General features: G+C 43.9%; 1 protein-coding gene across 1 annotated transcript in view; it reads left to right on the top strand.

The window, feature by feature from the left end:
* The window catches only part of MST1R (macrophage stimulating 1 receptor), a 67,785-nt gene that overhangs the window by 34,100 nt on the left and 14,142 nt on the right, over window positions 1-19,543 (top strand). Inside the window, exons 6-14 of the mRNA XM_084839579.1 lie at window positions 1,271-1,445; window positions 6,970-7,115; window positions 9,618-9,779; window positions 10,334-10,427; window positions 12,866-13,093; window positions 14,151-14,297; window positions 15,115-15,271; window positions 15,545-15,637; window positions 16,123-16,323. Of these exons, the coding sequence (XP_084695705.1) occupies window positions 1,271-1,445; window positions 6,970-7,115; window positions 9,618-9,779; window positions 10,334-10,427; window positions 12,866-13,093; window positions 14,151-14,297; window positions 15,115-15,271; window positions 15,545-15,637; window positions 16,123-16,323 (1,403 nt within the window). The remainder of the gene's footprint in view (window positions 1-1,270; window positions 1,446-6,969; window positions 7,116-9,617; window positions 9,780-10,333; window positions 10,428-12,865; window positions 13,094-14,150; window positions 14,298-15,114; window positions 15,272-15,544; window positions 15,638-16,122; window positions 16,324-19,543) is intronic.

Raw genomic sequence — 19,543 nt, 5'->3', positions numbered from 1 at the left:
GTGCAGGAGCAGCCTTACACTCACTATGTTGAAATCAGGATAGGAGACATTTCTGTGTGTCACAGTTTACACATTGGCATCTTTCCCAGAGCGGAAATGAAGCAACAGCTTCTACTGTTCCCTAATAGCACAAAGAGTTGCTAGACTTTCACCTCCATGACCCTGCCAGACAGACATTCATTCTAGTGAACTTTGATCAGCATTATCAAAACCCCCAAAATCAACAACTGGGCATGACCGGCAGCCTTTTCTCTGAAAAGACTGAATATGGGTGGGACAGTGTGTCACCTTAGGACAAAGAAACGTCTTGAATATGGGTGAGAGAGCTTATCACCTTAAGATAAACATCTTGAAAAGATTGTATAAAGGGGAAGGGAAAGGTATATGGGAAAGAAAAAGCAGGGTTCACACTTGTCATGCCATTCTGTAGCCTGATCTGTTTTACACATTTAATACTGGACCACCAATTGGTCTAAAATGCTAGGGATGGGTGAGCTACTTCATTCCAGTCTATAAATAATCCAGTAGGTCCAGACTATTCCAAATGGGGGATCCTTGATAGGCCTGGGCTGAACAAGGTCTACCATCACAGCTCCCACAGAGGAGGAGAGGCCCTCCACTCCTCAGTGGAGAAGGTGGCGGTGGCAGCGATGATTGGGGGGGGGGGGCAGGCCTTGCCAGGGGTGTATGTTTTCAGAAATGCCTCAACCTGGAGTTCACCCCACAGTCTGCAGATGGGCATCCAAGAACCTTGCTGCTAAAATCCATTTATCGCTAAATTTTAACAACATCCTACTTAAAGGTGCCTGATGTCACTCCATTTTTAAAGCTAGCCATTCTAGGTCTTACCAGTAGCTTCAGGGGAATCTGCCTGGGTACCATATGAACACCTTTCTGATTCCCTTGGAGGGCAGGGCAGGATTAAAATGTAACAAATACCTAACATTTCATGTCACTTTCCCTTCTGTCAAAACATTTTGAATCTTATCACATAGGTAGCCTTCTGGGGCTCTAATCTTCTGTGAAGCTGATAGTTTCCTCAATAACCAAGCTTTCTGCTCTTGAGTCCAGCTGGGAAAAGAGGTAGATGGGCCTTCTAATTATTCCTCTTAGCTAGTTAGTGGGGTACAAGTGAACTATTTAGAAGGAAAAATAATTTATTGGTGCTGAAGAGCCGTTAGACTGTGTTACGCAGATCATAGCCAGTTTTTTCTTGTCCGTTTTAGCATGTATATTACTGCCACCCTTTCTCCACCCTTCTGCCTTTCAGGTACAGCCAGGTGCCACACTGGAAGGATTTTGTTGAAGTTCTTGTCTGCACTTTGACACCAAAAGGGGAAGAGAAAGTGCTAAAGCCTCAAGAGATTAATGTAACCATTTTAGAGAAGAAAGCAACCCCATTTTATATCAGTGGCTCCTCAGTCCTCAAAGGCTTTGTATTTATGGTGAGTTGAATTTTTCCACCATTTGAGCACCATCATGCTTCCTCAGGGCCCTTCTTCACTGATGTAGTGAGACCTTACCAGATAGGCGTGCTGAAAACCATTGGTAGAAGTTCTGGTGCTGCTTGGGGACCAGTGGTGTAGAGCAAGGGTGGGGACCCTGTGACTCTCCAGATGTAGTTGGGCTGCAACTCCCATCATACCAGACCATTGGCCATTCTGGCTGGGGATTTACTATTTATTTCATAGAATCATAGAATAGTAGGGTTGGAAGGGGCCTACGAGGCCACTGAGTCCAACCCCCTGCTCAATGCAGGAATCCAAGTCAGAGCATCCCTGACAGATGGCTGTCCAGCCCCATCTTGAATACCTCCAGTGTGGGAGAGCCCACTACCTCCCTAGGTAATTGGTTCCATTGTCGTATCGCTCTAACAGTCAAGAAGTTTTTCCTGATGTTCAGCCGGAATCTGGCTTCCTGTAACTTGAGCCCATTATTCCGTGTCCTGCACTCTGGGATGATGGAGAAGAGATCCTGGCCTTCCTCTCTGTGACAGCGTTTAAAGGACTTGAAGAGCGCTATCATATCTCCCCTCAGTCTTCTCTTGTCAAGGCTAAACATGCCCAGTTCTTTCAGTCTCTCTTCATAGGGCTTTGTTTCCAGTCCCCTGATCATCTTTGTTGCCCTCGTCTGAACCCTCTCCAGTTTGTCTGCATCCTTCTTAAAGGAGTAGAGGGGAAGTCGTACTTCCCAGGATTTGGAAGTTATACTTCTATTGATGCAGCCCAAAAGAGCACTTGCCTTTTTTGCAGCCACATCTCATGGTTGGCTCATCTTCAGCTTGTGATCGACAACAATTCCAAGATCCTTCTCGCTTGTAGTGTTGTTGAGCCACGTATCCCCCATCTTGTAACTGTGCATTTGGTTTCTTTTTCCTAGGTGCAGTACTTGGCATTTATCCCTATTAAATGTCATTCTGTTGTTTTCTGCTCAGCGCTTCAGTCTATCAAGAAGACTTTGAATTTTGTTTCTGTCTTCCAAAGTATTAGCTATCCCACCCGATTTTGTGTCATCTGCAAATTTGATCAGCATTCCCTGCACTACCTCCTCCAAGTCATTAATAAAAATGTTGAAGAGCCCTGGGCCCAGGACTGAGCCCTGCGGTACCCCACTCGTTACCTCTCCCCAGTTTGAGAAGATCCCATTGATAAGCACTCTTTGAGTCTGATTCTGAAGCCAACTGTGGATCCACTGGATCGTTGTTTCATCTAGCCCACTTTGAGCTAGTTTGCTCATCAGGAGATCATGGGGCACTTTGTCGAAAGCTTTGCTGAAGTCAAGGTATATGATGTCTACAGCATTCCCACAGTCCACAAGGGAGGTGACTTGATCAAAAAATGAGATCAGATTCGTGTGGCAGGATTTGTTCTTGACAAATCCATGTTGGCTTCGAGTAATCACTGCATTGTTTTCAAGGTGCTTACAGATGGATTGCTTTATGATCTGCTCCAGAATTTTCCCAGGGATTGAGGTCAGACTGACTGGTCTGTAGTTCCCAGGTTCCTCCTTTTTACCCTTTTTGAAGATAGGGACCACATTAGCCCTCCTCCAGTCATCTGGCACTTCACCCATCCTCCATGATTTCTCAAAGAGAATAGGCAGTGGTTCTGAGAGTTCTTCTGCCAGTCCCTTTATTACTCTAGGATGCTGTTCATCTGGCCCTGGAGATTTGAACTCATTCCAAGTAATTAGTGTTCCTTGACCATATGCCTATGGATCTCAAGCTGCAATCCTGCCCCTTCAGCCTGTACTTCACCTTTGCCAGGGGGGTGATAGACCCTCTTTTGGGAGAAGAATGAGCCAAAGTAGGAATTGAGCACCTCTGCCTTTTCTTTGTCATCTGTTATCATTTTGCCATCCTTATTTAATAGCCGAACCACCATTTCTTTCCTCTGTCTTTAACTATGCACGTAGCTGAAGAAAGCCTTTTTGTTGCTTTTAGCATCCCTCGCTAACCTCAGCTCGTTCTTAGCTTTAGCCTTCCTGACACCATCCCTGCAATTCTATGCTACCTGCCTGTACTCTTCCTTTGTTGCTTGGCCTTCTTTCCACTTCCTATATGTGTCCTTTTTTGTTTTCAGGTCATCTCTAAGCTTTTTGTGAAGCCACATTGGCTTCTTCTGTTGTCTTCCACCTTTTCTTCTTGTTGGAATGGTTTGTGATTGTGCCTTGAGAATTTCCTTTTTTAAAAGCTCCCACCCATCTTGGACTCCTTTTCTCGTTAGCGTTGCTTGCCGTGGGACCTTAGTGATCATTGTTCTGAGTTTATTAAAATCAGCTTTCCTAAAATCCAGGGTATGCGTTTGACTACACTCAGCTTTTGCTTCCCTTAGAACCAAGAACTCAAGTATAACATGGTCGCTTTCGCCCAGAGTTCCTGTAACTGTTACTTTATCCACTAAGTCATCTCTGTTGGTTAGGATCAAGTCAAGGATAGCCAATCCTCTAGTTCCTTCCTCTACTTTCTGTAGGAGGAAGTTATCCACCACACAAGGCAGGAATTTCCTGGAGGGGCCATGTTTTGCAGAATTTGTCTCCCAACAAATATCGGGGAAATTGAAGTCCCCCATTACTACTACATCATGCTTCCTTGAAACATTGGCTATTTGCTTTTCAAAAGTTTTATCCTCGTCTTCTCCTTGATTGGGTGGCCGGTAGTAGACTCCGACCACCAGGTTCCTTTTATTCTTTGCTTCATTTATTTTGATCCAGATGCTCTCGATGGGGCTACCAAGCTCATCCTCCTGTATTTCTGTGCAGAAGTACATATTTTTCACATATAGTGCAACCCCACCTCCCTTTCTGTTCCTCCTGTCCTTTTTGAACAAGTTATTTCCTTCAATTGCTGTATTCCGGTCATGAGAGTCATCCCACCAAGTCTCAATTACACCTATCAAGTCATAATTTCCCTCTTGTATTAAGAGTTCAAGTTCGTTCTGTTTGTTTCCCATATTCTGGGCATTAGTATATATAGACATTGAAGATCATGTGCTTCATAGTCTGGCTTTCTTCCTACACGTTTCTGAAGACTATTAATTGGGTGCTATTAGAGCTGTTCTCTCTGTTGCAGTGCATGAGACTTCGTCCATTGTTACCCCCAACTTTACATCTCCCTTCCCTGTAGGAAGGGAGATGTAATATTTAAATGTAATATTTAAAATATTTTTATCCTCTTGCTCAGCCAAAAAGGCTCCTGGAGTGGCTTACATATAATCAGTTAAACAGATGGTCCCTGCCTGCAGGGCTGTTTCCAAAGGGAGGTTAAGTGGGCGGTCGCCTAGGAGCCAAGAGATCCAGGATGCCAGTCAGCCCCCAGGCAGGCAGCAGCAGTAGCATTGGCCAGGCAAGGCTTGGCATGCAGTAAAAGAAAGCACTGCACTGGCCAGTCCAGGCTGTAGCCGTGTGATATTTTAAATCGCAATATTTTCCCCAATATGTGAAGCAATGAGCTGAACCAATCAGCGCACTAACTTTGGGGGGTGCACAGCCGATGAAGGCACTGGAGCAGTTAGAGGCCTCATGAACCCATTTCATGCTGTTTAGGGACTAATAGCGATAGTGTTGTGTGGGGGGCTAAACTGCACCCTGCCTAGGGTGCCAAAATAGCTTGAGACGGTCCTGTCTGCCCACAAGTTTACAATCTAAAAAGACACAACACACAAGGAAAAAGGAAGCACGGGGAGGGAGGGAAAAAATTAAATCTTTCAGCTGGGCTGGTGGAATGGACTTACTTCCCCCTCTCATCTCCTTCTGTACAGCCTGCTGGGATGGCTGCTGGGAGTGACGGTTGAGGGAGGAGGAGCCTTCATGAGGGAGGTTTTCAGCAAGGATGATGGACTGGCCATACTTCCCCTCTCCTCTCCCTCAATACAGCCTATAGACATTGGCTATGTTGGCTAGGGATGATGGGAGTTGAAGTCCAGTGACAACTGGAGGGCCATAGGTGATCCACCCATAGTGCAGAGGCAATCAACATTTCCAGTCTTAGCTGAATTTTGAGTCCTTTGCTGTGGGGACCGCAGCTCAACTGCAGAGCACCCTTTCTGCATTCTCATACGCTCCCAGAATCAGTCCCGACATCTTTGCTTAACGAATCGCAGAAAGACTTTTGCCTGAGCTTGGAGAGCTCTGCCAACCAAAGTAGACAACTTTAGGCTGGATGGACCGATGGTCCGGCTCTGTGTGAGAGAGCTCCCCGTGAACTTGCTGTGGTGTTGATTTGGCCTGTTAGTGTCCACTGATGCTCTTCGTACAGTCCGTTTATTCTCTTAACAGCACATGTGCTGCTTCACTTGCCTTCGGGGCTCCGAATGCTTCCGTATCGAAAAGTGTGTATTTCTCTGGTGTATTCCGTTTTTAGGCTGACTTGCTACAGGGTCAAAACCGTCACTTTGATTTATGTTCAGAATTCTACAGAAAGCCAGTGCAGCAGATAATGCACACTTGGTTCAGATGTGATGCCCACCCAAGGTTTGGCACTGCACATGAATGAGCCACATGCTCATATACTCCCTCTTCCCCTTGTGCACCATGGTTCTCTCTCTCTCCTTTCCTTGTTTTGAAGTGAATCATAGTTTGCTGTTTCATCCAGAATGCCAAACTGTGATTTGTGCTTGCTCTGTCAATCCGTATTAGAAACTAGGATCAAACAGAAGAGTTAATGCAACTTTAGTTGGCTTCTGGAAATGTATCAAAATTTGAATAATGTATTCAAATAATAGATTTGCAGGGGGGTTACACAGTTTAGAATTTGATGAGAATTTGGGTCTTCTAAATCCCCTAATGTAGCAAGACCAGCTCCAGGCTGTAGAACCCTTAGCTGCCCTAACAAGACACAGAAAATACCTACAGGTTTGTCATCTCGCCTGCATTACTGAGGTACTACATGGGTGTGGAATGTAGGAGTACTTCAGCAAGGCAAACGTCTAACCAATGCTGACGTTTCCATGTGCCTCTGTTCCTTCAGATCAGCTTTGGAATCACTGTCTTAAGAAATATGCAGTGGAAGCTGTTGCCTATAATGATTACAGCATACTTGGGGTTGCACAGTCCTGTAGCAAAACAGTGACAATCAAATCATTTCAGATTTCACAAGTCAACAGTTCTTAATTTTCTACTGTACTGCTATACTGTCAAATGATTACCTTCACAGAATCTAAAGGAGAGAAGAAACTTCCAAAGCCATAATGACCAAATTCCTGCAACATGTCAGGATTCATTAGTAATGATTCATTAGATTTTTTTATTGGGTTTTATTGTACATCACTTTGAGAGGCCTAAATAATAATTATTTGCCATTCTATTCAGATACTTATCCAGAAGGAAACCTTGCAACTTCCAGTATTGTTTGCTGTTTTTATAGTCAGGGTTTGTTCTAATATTTTACATCAAACTGTCTTGTCACATCTTAAATTAATTGCCTCTTGTCCTTGCCTTAATTTCAATGAGTTAAACATTTGTTCTCAACAGCTGCCAAACGTAACTTCCATCCACCCTGCATATGGGCCACTGGCTGGAGGAACAGAGATCTTTATCCGAGGACGAAACCTTCTGGTGGGAAGCACAAGGAAAGTGATGGTTAATGGTCTTGATTGTCCCTTGGTCAGAGCAGAAAGGTATGGCAAACACAGAACCTTAATCATGGCATTGGCTTGTCGGACTGGGAGTTGGGTTCAAGGCCTTTTATAAAGGCTAGAGCTATGATCCGATCAAGATACTTTTAGAAAATTGTCTGATTCATGCTTTACAGTCTTCTGACTAGCCTAAATGAGACAGATTCAACATCATTAATTTCATTTCCTAGCAGTGTAGTACAAATGCAAAGCAAATGGCCCAATCACAGACATTAGTTAGGCCAGCTTGTAGCAAGCATATTAGAAGTAAGCAGGATCTTCTGCTGTCCAGTTCTGGTGGTATTATGTCTAGGAGAAGTCAGCCATATTATGGAGCTGCATTTGCCCAATACACTCAGTCAGTAAGTTTGTAAGATACCAAAAATATCCTTCCAGCATCTGATGATGCAACAAACAATTTTTTCTTGTGTTCTTTTGTATGCAAAACTGTGGTTGGCTGCTCCCCCATCTCATAGTTTCCTAGTGAGTCACAGCAAGTAAAAGCAAGTGAGCGGAGCAGTGTTTGGAGGGATTTGTAGGCCAAAAAATCTGAAGGGCCACAAGTTGCCCACCCCTGCTCTTAAGTAGAGGTATATGGGGAAAAGCGCAGATCTGCTTTTCCTCTCAACCAGCTTCTGCCTGTAGGGAGGGGTTGGCCCAACTTTAACCCACTAGTTTTACAGGTTCCTCAAAAGGAACAAGGGTTGCCCAGGACAGGGGTGCAGAACCTCTTTCAGCCCAAGGGCCAAATTCCATTTTGGAGAAGATTTTGGAGGCTGCGCTCCAGTGGTGGGTGTGGCCAAAGGCAAAAGGGGCAGGTCAAAAATACCAACGCATTTTAGCTGAAAGCACTTCCTGCCAGTAACTAAGCCTTAGGAGGGGCATTCCAGGCTTTTAGAATGAGGGAGACGACTTCACAAAAGCTGGGAAACCACCAAAGGATCAGTGGCTGGGGCAAGGGGGAGGGTTCGTGGCCATTCTAGGGAGCCCCAGAGGGCCAGATGGGGCCCCTAGTAGGACCAGATGATTGCGCGACACACCAACCCACGATGGTTTATTTTCTGGAGTAACCCATGACGGCTTAGCATGTCGTCTGTGAGCTCTGTTTCCCATCCATGGTGGTGTATTTCCCCCAGATAAGACACCCTGAGAACCCACAGTCAGCAGTAAAGGTTATACTGCTAGCGTGTCATCTGTCTTGCCAGCGTAGGTTACGGCAATTGCCTACAGAGCCGTTCGGCAAGAGCGGCAAAAAACGCCGCTGCCGCTCTGCTCCTGTTGGGCAATCTCGGTTCCTGAGATCTGCCAAACAACAGATTGCACCGCCGCCACCAGTGCTCCTGCCCCTTCGCCGCCTGACTTCTACCTCCACCCTCCCTCCCCTCCGGGGATGCGCTCTGCAAAGCTGCTTTCGCTCGCACGTCTGTCTAATCAGCGGAATGTCCTTGAGCAAACTTGTTCTCTTGCCACATTCAGCTGTGTCTCCCGCTCCAAACTAGCTCCCTCACTTCTGTGTGCTTCCCGAACAGTTTCACCTGTGGTTAAATCCTCACTTTTCCATGGAAAAGCAAAGTCTCACAATTATCCAGTAGTGCATCTTGTGCCTCCCCATAAGGGGAACCTGTATATTACATTTTGTCCCATTCCTTTCAAGGAGTTGGAGTCCCCCCACGCCTTTTTGGTGCAGTGTTCCCACCATGGAAGCATCCCTCCTTTCCAGTCAGGCCACCCCTTCCCAACTCAGCAGATGCTTCTTCCCCTCCCTACAACCCACGAGACTGAACCCCCCCAACTTTTCACCACCACCATCAGCCCCCAAGCTAGCCACCCAACACCCCCATGATAAAGAACTGATGCCAAATAGCACCGTAGTAGTTTGAAAGCAGTATTAAGCAAGACCAGTATTAAGGAAGCCAAATAAGCTGCTTTGTATACCAATTTTTTTTTCTTTTTATTCTCTGTTGTTGGTTTGCTGCTGGTGAGGGGGAGCCATCAAAGGCTTGGGAACTGGGGCAGCGGATAAGAAATAAGGACTGGGGAAGAGGGGGTAGGAGTGGGAAGGAAAGGGAAGTGAAGCAAATGGAGCAGTGGGTAAGGATCGACACAGGGTTGAGAACGGGGGGCAGGGGGCAGCAGAGGCAGAAGAAGATGCCCCTAGTGTGAAGCAGACTAATTGGAGGCAGGCTGTTGGCCTAGCGGCAGCATGAGTAACAGCAGGACATGATTTGTAGAGTTGGCAAGGCACGTTGGTGTGGAATGTCATTACATTAATTTCATGTAAGAACATAAGAGCCCTGTTGGATCAGACCTAGGGTCCATCTAGTCCAGCATTCTGTTCACACAGTGGCCAACCAGCTGTCGACAGGAGACCCACAAGCAATGTAATTGTAGCAACTCTTTCTTCAAAGGGCTGGATCTACCCAAGGGTTGAAAATGTGGAGCAAGGAGCTAAATGGTGCATAGCTGAAGAGAGCCCCTGTCATGCTGTTTGTCTTCCTTTCTCAGCCAGAGAGAGGAGGCCATAATTTGTACCACCCCTCCTGTGAGCAATGTGACCAAGGCTTCTGTGACTGTAGTAATAGATGAGGAGCAGTTTCTTTCTCCACAACGCTTCCAGTATCGAGAAGATCCCAAGATACATTATATCTCCCCCAACTGCAGCTATAAGTGAGTCTGCTTTTTCAGCCGCACCCTAATTCCTGAGAGAATGTTCTATATGTATGTTTCACTGCATCCCCTATTCTAGTCTTGCTATGACGTGCAGCATGTTATTCATTAAGTAACATTTCTAGGCTCTTGAGCCATTAAAGTTACAGTCCTTTACACATTTATCTGGGAGTAAGCATAATTGAACACAGTGGAACTTACTTCTTAATAAAGATGTATAGGACTGTATGTAAGTGTCTTATTTAACCAAACTATGGGGAACTAAGTTCTGTCCTATGTGTGTCTACTCAGATGTAAGGCCCATTAAGTTCAGTGGGACTTGCTGCCAGTGTGTATAGGATTGCAAATTAAATCTTAGTGATATGGTAGCTTTTGACTGCCTTATATAGGTCTGGATGTTGGTAGCATTAGAAACTGAGAACCAGATGCACTACTACCAATTTGTTATGCTTTACTGGCCAGGTCCACACACATCACCAGTATATAGCTGCAGGATCTCTTGGTATGGAAAAGAAATCTTTGCCTTTATTTCACAGCTTTCTCATTTTTTGCAGGGGTTCAAATATATTCATTAATGGAACCAATTTGGATTCAGTGTATAACACAAAGATTCAATTTGAGTCTGCCAGAATGCAGTCCAAAGCTAAAGTGAGTATTCCCAATGGAGAGAGAGTGGGACTTGTGTCTGAGTAACCATGGTGTTTAGGATTGTACTGCATATACAGAATGCTTTATCACACTGACACTACTCCATACCATTTCCACACCAATGGCCAAAGGCCAGTCCAAAGAAGAAGGACTTATAGTACCTCAAAGAATTTCTCCATCTTGAGCTCTCCCACGTTTCCTGGGGAAGAGAATTCCATTACTATGGGGCAGCCATTTAGAAGACCTTCCTGTGTACCCTTGTTGGAGAGATTTGGCCAAGAGATAGACTGATGATGAGGGTGTTCTCTGTAGATGTAAGAAATCATAATGGTACATGAGGGGAAAGGCTGTCTCTAAAGCCCTCTTTCAGGCATTCTAATCCCCCACACAATTAAATTTTGCATGGGAGAGAGGGGGAGTGAGCACTCTAGCTCTGCTCCCTCTGTCGCTGTTCTTATCGCCCTCCACGAATTGGAAGGTGAACGTCTGCAGCGGGGAGCCTTGTCTGCTTCTGTAGGCTCCCTAAGCAATTTACAACCCTGTTCTAAATCATGCATGGAGCCTACACAAGCAGAGCAGGCTTCCCGCTGCAGATGTTCGTCCTCCAGCTCACGGGGTGTGTGTGTGTGCTGGTGTACTTGTTCCCCCACTTTCTCACCTGATTCTATTCATGTGGTGGATTGGAATGCCCAAATTGGGCTAAATGATGTGGAGAGATCCAAATCATTCAGCTCAGTAACTGGATGTGTAAAATTTATGTATTTATTACATTTCTATACCTCCCAATAGCCGAAAGTCTCTGGGTGGTTCACAACAATTAAAAACATAAAATACAAAACAATTGAAAACAAAGTTTGTTGAAGTATCTCCCTGCTGCTGTGTGTCAATCTCTCATTATGCGTAAAAGAGTAAGATGATCCTTAAGTAGTCCTTACAAGCTACTTAAAGCCATCTTCTTTAGTTTGTGTGAGAGCATGAACATAGAGGAGCACCTAGCTGTGTCTGAAAGCGGGTGTATAGATTGTGCTTGGTTTTATCCTCAGCATGAACGTTTCCTTTATGGACTGTGTACTTCTTACTACCATATTTTTCTTGGAGATTCTATGTAATTTTTGTTTTTCCTTCTCTTTTCCCCCTCTTCTTTCAAATTCTTTTTTGGTATTTATTTTTATTCTTCCTAGCAATTTCTAAAATCCCTTTTGCCTTAAATGAGCTCACTTTTGATTCTTCTCACTGTAAAAGTTGGGCTCATCAAAATCATCAAATGTGTGGGAATTGTGAACAGTCTGTTCAACAATTAACATCACTCAGTGTGTTAAGAATTTATGTCCTGGATGATTTTTGTCATGCATTCCTGTGGTAAATTAAAAATCATTTCATTTAGGGGCAGGGAAAAAAGAGACAAAGAACTTTGGCAACTTAGATAGAATGCTGTGCAGGTGGTAGAAATCCAGTCTTCTGAGTATTAGAAATCCAGTCCATGGTTTGGCTTTTAAACAACTTTGATGGGAAGGGCCCTTATTTTTAGATATTTCTTTGCAATCATGAAGTCTGGAAATATTTCTGCTGTGATTTTTCAGAAAGTCAATTTATGTATCATCTTGATTTTATCTTTTTGTAGGGCAGATGGGTGCAGTGAAAGCACACTGACTTTTTAACATTATATATTAAGTTAAAAGCTGGCAGACATTTGTCACTTGTAGGTGGCTTCATTCCCCCTACCCCCAGTTGGTGTGCCTGTCTTCCAGCTGCTGCAAAACAGACAGCTGGGTAAACTTGCATTCAGGTCATAACAAGAGGTAAAATTGTAAATATGCCAAATGTGTGTGCTTTACATCAGTCAGTCATACAGCTGGCAAAAAAGAGAAATGACCCTTGGTTTAATAGTGAGAGGTGATCAGGATCTGGTTGGAGATGCAAGATTTTAGATTTACACCATTATTTAGGAAATATATGAAGTATTGGTGGGAAACTTTCTTTAAATCATTTAAATCTGCCTTCCCCCTGTGCTGATTTAAAGTATTTCAATTTCAATTGCCTTCGTTTAAATCAATCTACCTTGCCAGCATGGTTAAGTAGTAGTGTCAAGGAAGCTAATGAAATTGATTGGCAGTATGCACAGAACAGACAAAAGGAAATACTACAGAATGAATCATTAATAGTACAGAATGAATAATTAATCTATAGCATTTATATCATAGAATCATAGGGTTGGAAGGGGCCTACAAGACCAATATGTTCATGAGTTTCACAGTAAGGCATGTTCCCCAACCTCTGGATTTCATTCAGCATTCTTGCAGTCTTAGTTTACCCTTGTTTCAATAATGTGGACACATGAACTGAACTCAGCATTTCAGCAGTGATCGGATTGATGAAATCAAGTCAAACAAAGCTAAGCTATTTCCTTGATGCAAATGCCTCTACTGTGTTTCCTTCAGGTATGTGAAAAGCCACTGTCTGCAGAAAGGCTTGTATGTCCGAGTCCTGATTATCCATTTGAAAACAAGGTGGAGAGTGTTCATGGGAACTTGAGCATCTTGATGGATGGAGCTCTAGGGCACAAGGCATTTCGCATCCGCTACTACCCAAAACCAGTGATTTACCCCTTTGATCATGAAGGCAAATTGTACACGCTCAATCAAGGAGAGGATGAGATTAAAGTCCGTGTATGTAATGGGGTTCCCTATTCCACCTTCCAAGCCACTTTAGGGGAGAGGATTGCAAACTAGGAAGATAATAACTAATTTGTACATTGTGAATCAGGTAGTGATGTGTGTAAACATCTACTTACACAAGCAGTGTATTCACATGAACAGTGTCACATCAGAGAAACGTAGCCTGCAGTTCTGTGCACACTTATCTGGGAGTAAGCTCCATTAAGCACAGCAGGATGTACCTCTGAGTAAATGTGCATAGGATTGCACTGCTGTTTTTTATTTACTGTACTTTTAGACCACCCCAAAATTGAAGTTCACTGGTGGTGGACAGGTAAATTAAAACATAAAATATGAACAATTAACATGGATTAAAAAAAAAAACATGATAAAACCAAGATAAAAATAGCAGCAAAGGATAAAAATAATGCAGCACATAAAACCAGCAGCAAAATAAAACTGTAAAGATCTAAAACCACAGATGGGGTGCCGCCACTGAGAAGGCCCTGTTAGCCACAGAAGACAAAGCAGCAATTTCTGAAAGGTGGCGTGGGAGGTATTCTGGTGATCTAGAAATCTCTGCTCACAGAAGCTGCTCTTACATCTGTGATTAGAAGCTACTCCAGTATTGCACTGCTCACTTCAATATACTCTTTCGTAAGTTGATGTTTACTCACATCAGAGCCAGTAATAAGTATATGAATCAGCAGCGAGAAAGCAATATATTGTGGAGAGGATCCCCTTAAATAAAATTGGGGAGGGGCGGTCTTGTAAGGGGCTGTAGTTTCTCCATGTGCTGGATACTAATGGGAAAGGATTGTGGTAAAAGACATCTTCAACTCTAGAGCAAGCAGATGGGCCATAATGATGGGTATGCTTAAGTACTATCAGAACTTAGCAGGCAGAGAGTTCTCTTCAGATAGACAAATGCACATGTGAATTCAGAGCAGGAGTACATAGAACACATGGGATTTGGGCATAAGCCCAGTAGAAAATGTTGGAGTAAGATGATAATGAATTTTTCCCTTAATCAGGTAATTATGGGTTTTTTTCCTTTGTATTTGTATAGCATAAAGGGCTGGATGCTCTGGCAAGTTGCATGAGAATCTCTGTGACTGTAGGTGGCACAGATTGCCACCCCAATGTGCTGAAGAATGAGGTGACCTGTCAACTCCCCAAGCACCTGAACGTCCCTTTGGATGGTTTGCTAACACAGGTATAGGCACAGCTCTTTGCAGCTAAGATACATGACATGCTTTCCTTCCTGCCTCATCCATCCTGCTTTTCCCTTTGCATCTTGTTGCCTACACCAGCCTGGTCTCTCTGATCCTGTTCAAGCTGCCTGCTTTTTCTCTCATCCCCTTTGGTCTTTTGGTGAGGTCCTCTGCACCTTGGTGTAGAGATCATGGACAACCTGGAATGCCACATGCTATCCACATGCTAGATGGTGTTTGTGGCAATTCCACATGCACAATATGTGGAAGCCAAAGATATATTTTTATAAAAGAACATTGGGCAATATTCTTGGCTTCCTTTGGCACAATCCTTAGACTCATTTGTGCCTGTCTAGTATTAAGGGATGCTGTGCAAAGATAGACCTGCTTGCCCCTTTTTCCTGATCTCTCTCTATCCTGCTCTCTCCCTGCAACTGCTGCCATTATTCTCCTGCTGGTAGGAAATGGCCCAAACAGATGGATTCCAATAGCGCCCTTCCAGAATGCCATCACCACAGACTGTATCCAACTGTATCCTTATATGGAATTCATGACCAAAAGCATTGGGATTACTAGTACAGCCCACACAATCATCCTCCAGATTTCTAGAAACCCTTGGATATTTGAGTGGCCGCCTCTTTGTCCAGCTGGCAACCCATTTCCTGCAGCACCAGGAGCATGGGTGTGCTAGTTTGGTATATTAACAGGGTAATCTTGCTATCCAAAGCCTCTGGCTGGACTGCTGGCTCCTGCCTCTTGGATGTCATTGCTCTGGCATGGCTGATAACCCACCTCCATCATGTCCTTTCCTCCTTTTAGATTTGTGTGAATGGAAACTGCACAGACCTAGGCTTTGTGGTTGTGACCGCCGCCTTCTCCCCTGTTGCTGTTATCTTGGGGACCATTTTAGCCATCCTGTTCCTTTGCCTCTTGACATTTCTGCTTATGAAATATATGCAACGGAAGAAGAAGACAGGTAACTGCCAGCTTCTCATAATAATTTCCTATCAGAGAAAGATGTTGAGTAACAGTGTTTGTTCAACCACACTTCTCCACTTGTTTAATGATAGTGCTGATTTGCATCTAACTATGAAGCCTGATCGGAGAACTGGCATGTGTCAAATATGGCTTAGTAAATGGGCTCGCAAGATGGTTGTGGCTGTGGGGGAGGGGGGCAGGTGAGCAAAAGAAACTAGGATGGACACCATCTGAGTGCTATTCAGTAGGCTTATTCTTCTTGTTTCTGTAGGAACTGAGACCTTGGAAAGGCTTTCAAGCTTCAACAGGGCCATGACAAGCATCCCTCTCCTTCCCTCCAATACTGGCTATATGGATGCTACTGGTAAGGATGCATAAGGAAATTATAATAACCATTAGTGTTTTAGAGAAGCTGGGGTAGAAACCTATGCACAAAACATCACAAATTTGCTAGCCGTCAGTGTGGACTTCCCAGCATGGGATACTCTCAGCATGGGCAGCTTCTATTGCCAATTGGTATTTTTGGTGTCTCAGGTTGATGCCACGATTCCTATCACCTTCTCCACACCTGGAGCAGTTCATGCTAAATGTTCCTATAAACAAAAAGTGCTGTGCTCAAGCACCTAAAGTTTTCATGGTCCAGTGACTGTCATTTTGCCCTCATTCCTTTGGTTGCTATGATTGGGAGGAGGCTGTGGTATTCCATTAAAATGTGAGGATATAATCTTGTCAGAGCCTTGGAAAAGACCCAGCGACAGGAGATGCAAGATGAACAATGACTAGATTTTACTAATACCCATCTAACTTCAGTGTCCTCTCCACCATTCCTTGATGGCATTGCCTGGGCAGGGACTCCAAACAGTGGTTCTTCTGGCGTGCGTTTTGGAAGCGTCTCTTACACAGGTAGCAGTGATGGTTCTGCTGTGCCCTTCATGCGGGTGCCTTCTTACTCCATTAAAAATTTTCGGCCACAGCTCTTGGAAGAGGTGAAGGATGTTCTGATCCCAGAAGAGCAGCTGAAGATGCATCATGACCAGATCATTGGCAAAGGTGAGCACTGTTGTGTTTATGCTCTGTCTGTCAGCCATAGTGTGCAAAGCCTTGTTACCAAGTACATTTTGCGATGTGTGTTTAAAGAGTGCCATTCCCTCTCTGCCGGGGGTTTTAACAGGTGTTTGCTGTTTCTCTTGCCTAGGTGTTCCTTGGGCTGTTTTCCTGTTACTTGGTGTGTAAGCGTCATTGGGCCTGTTAGATAGTACAAGCAGGGATTTGTGAATCAGCAAAACTCCAGTTTGTTGAGCTTCTCCAATTTCTACCTCAAAGCTTGTTCTGACTCATGTCCATATCAGATTACAAGCTTTGTGAGCTTTTCTGCGTGAAAGTTAGTGCATATTTCCATGTGTGTTTCCCCAGATGTATGCATCGGTTGTGTGCATTTTTCAATGTATGCATTTTCCGAAGCATTTTTAGCGTTTTTCGAATCACGTTGCAAGCTCAGTAGTGTATGGACTTCAGACTGCAGATTGTGTTCGGTTCTGGGAGGTGCAAATTGGATAAATTCTGGTTAAAACCAAATTGAAACAAATTTCTCACCCAACCCTAATTACAAGTGGTAACTCTTCTCAGTGTAGTTCTGGTGCACTCTACCCTGCTTTGCCAGAAAAGCAATGAGAAAGCGTGGGAAATCTACCTCTCTCATTCCTATGTAGCATTTGAACGCAAATTGAAAAAGAAGCTAGGCAATCAATAAGCACACTATTCCTGACAAGTAGGCAATATCTTGCTCGGTGCAGAAACTTTCCCATACGAAAAGCCTGGCAGCAAGAGCCAGGTAATTCCTCTGGTTATATTATCCCAAATGTACTTTTGGGCCTGGTCTCAGAATGTGCTGAATCTGAAGTTTTCATTGTTCTGTTCTAGTGACTGTGTGTGTGTGCATTATCCTGCTCTTCTCTGAGATGCTGAGGGTATTGTTTCAGTTTTGTGAGATTGGGGCCAAAAGATGGTAACTTCCAAAGGCTACCTAGTGTGCTTCCAGACAGAAGGCTCCTAGCGCAACCAATTAAAAGGCATTGTGCAGCTATTCCATCTTTCCCTCCTTAGCACACTTTTTCTGGTGTGAAAGAAAAAAGACGAGAAGTGGTTGGAAAATATGGGAGGGCAATTGTACAGTAAAGGCCTCATCTGGAAGCGCCCCTAGTGAGTTCATGACTGGGGTGAGATTTGAACAAGGGACCTTAGATCTATTTCAGATGCACAAGGGAACCAGAGTTTGGGGTATCATGAGCATTCAGAGTTCAGGGCATTACATGTGAAATTACATGTTTCCAAAAAGGATTAAAACTACATCAGGTATGCTCCTAAATACACTTTGAGAACTCAGGTTTAATGCCAAACCTAGTAGAGGGGAGTAAGGGGAATCTGAGCAAAACAGAGGGTAGGAAGAAAGGCATTCATTTTCCCAAGGCATGCTCCAGATCCTCAAATACAGGCTCCTTTGTTGATCCAGAGTGGAACTTAGCCCCTATACAACATCAGCTTAAAAAGTCCTTCCCCCCACCCACAACCAAGTATCCATTTGTGTATCACTGTTTAAAAGCAGGAACTTTGGTGATTTGTTTTGATGCCTAACAAGGTTAAGCAGCAGGGAAAATTTTGCAGCCTGAACTCTTTTCTCCTCCACTTTCAGCTGTTTACTTCTTTTTGAACAGATACAGAAGAAATTACTTACCATCATGCCAGTTATGTAATTGGAAACTATTACCAAGCTCCAGTTGGCTGTTTTTTCTAAACTAAACCAGCTCCCAGTTCTTTCAACATTTCCATATTTCCTATGTGTTCCAACCATTCTGTGATCTTCACCAGTGTTGCAAGCCTTGTGACAGCTATTTATCTAACAAAAGTATCCTGAAAAGGTTAAGAGTGCTGGAAACTGTTTTCTTGCCTTCTGCATCTAGTCAAACTGACTGGGATTATTGTTATGGTCTGTAATTTAAGGATTTTTTTAAAAAAAAATCATTTTGTCATAAGCTTTTAGATCAATGAATGGGACACACTGATGTCCAGAACATCATTACATTTGCTCTAGTCATGAACATAGTAAAACAAGGGTAGGCAGAAGGCAGACCGAGATCTATTGGTAGATCTTTGGGTGATTTGAGTAAATTGGGAAGAGTTTCTAACTCACTATTGTTTAACAACAGCAACAACTAAAAGATTTACTACTTATCTTCTACTACGTAGATGTTTCAGTTTGTTACCTCCTGTCACATATAATACATAATCTGTTGTCTTTATTTGCTATGTTCCCTATTCCTGACCCAAAGATTCTGGGATCTCCCTCCTCTTCCATTTCTCATTCTTGCTGCCTTGGTCATGTTTGATCTGATGCTTTGTACATGTGGTTCACACAACACACTAGCCCACCCAGCGTGGGTTGTAGTTGAACCATGGGTTATTGTGTTGTCTGAACGCAGCACGTTTTCCGCAGGGTTGGTTATCGTGTTGTCTGAATGCAGCAGTACTGTTTCTGCAGGGTGGGTTATCATGTTGTCTGAATGCAGCATGTTTTCTGCGGGGTTGCTTGTTAACCATGCAGTGTGGCTTGGTAACTACCCTGAACAACCCAACAACAAATTATAGGTTCTCAAGGTAGCTTGCTTGAGAAAAATAAACCACACTGAATGGTTAACAAGCCACCCTGCAGAAAATGCACTGCATACAGGCAACATGTTAACCTACCGTGCAGAAAACATGCTGCATTTGGACAACACAACAACCCATGGTGGGTAAGTATGTTGTGTGAACCCTGTCTTTCTTTTACATAATCAATTGCAGTTATTATCACGAAGTCCAAAAACCAACATGGTATGGTTTTTCCTCTATACAACAAAGTTTCACCTGTTTCTTCCCTCCTGCTAACTTTGTGTATACCCTTGCGTGCATGGAAGCAGGGCATAGGACACTACAGGGAATGTGAGGTCTGTGCATGCCCCTGATATGATTGTTGAACCTTCTTCTCAGTGCTGTTCAAATTACTCATGATATAGGCTCCCAAGTAACTAGAACAGTGAAGGAAGAGAGGGCTGAATGCAGATCAGAGAAGTACACACAGACCTTCCATTAGCTGTAACATTCCAGGGTGCTGCTTCTGCATACGCCTATGCACGCCACAGTTAGAGGAGCAAAGAGGGCTTTCTTGAGCCTTATGGGGTGCTCTTTATGTGCACGATCTCCATGATCACATCGCGGGATCTCCAGAGGGCTCAGT

Source organism: Heloderma suspectum, chromosome 2 (genome assembly GCF_057233095.1).
Source record: "Heloderma suspectum isolate Gila_16-S chromosome 2, 16-S_ref, whole genome shotgun sequence".
Classification (NCBI taxonomy): Eukaryota; Metazoa; Chordata; class Lepidosauria; order Squamata; family Helodermatidae; genus Heloderma; species Heloderma suspectum.
Note: the sequence above shows the minus strand (reverse complement) of the source record. Positions and strands in the feature narration are given on the sequence as shown.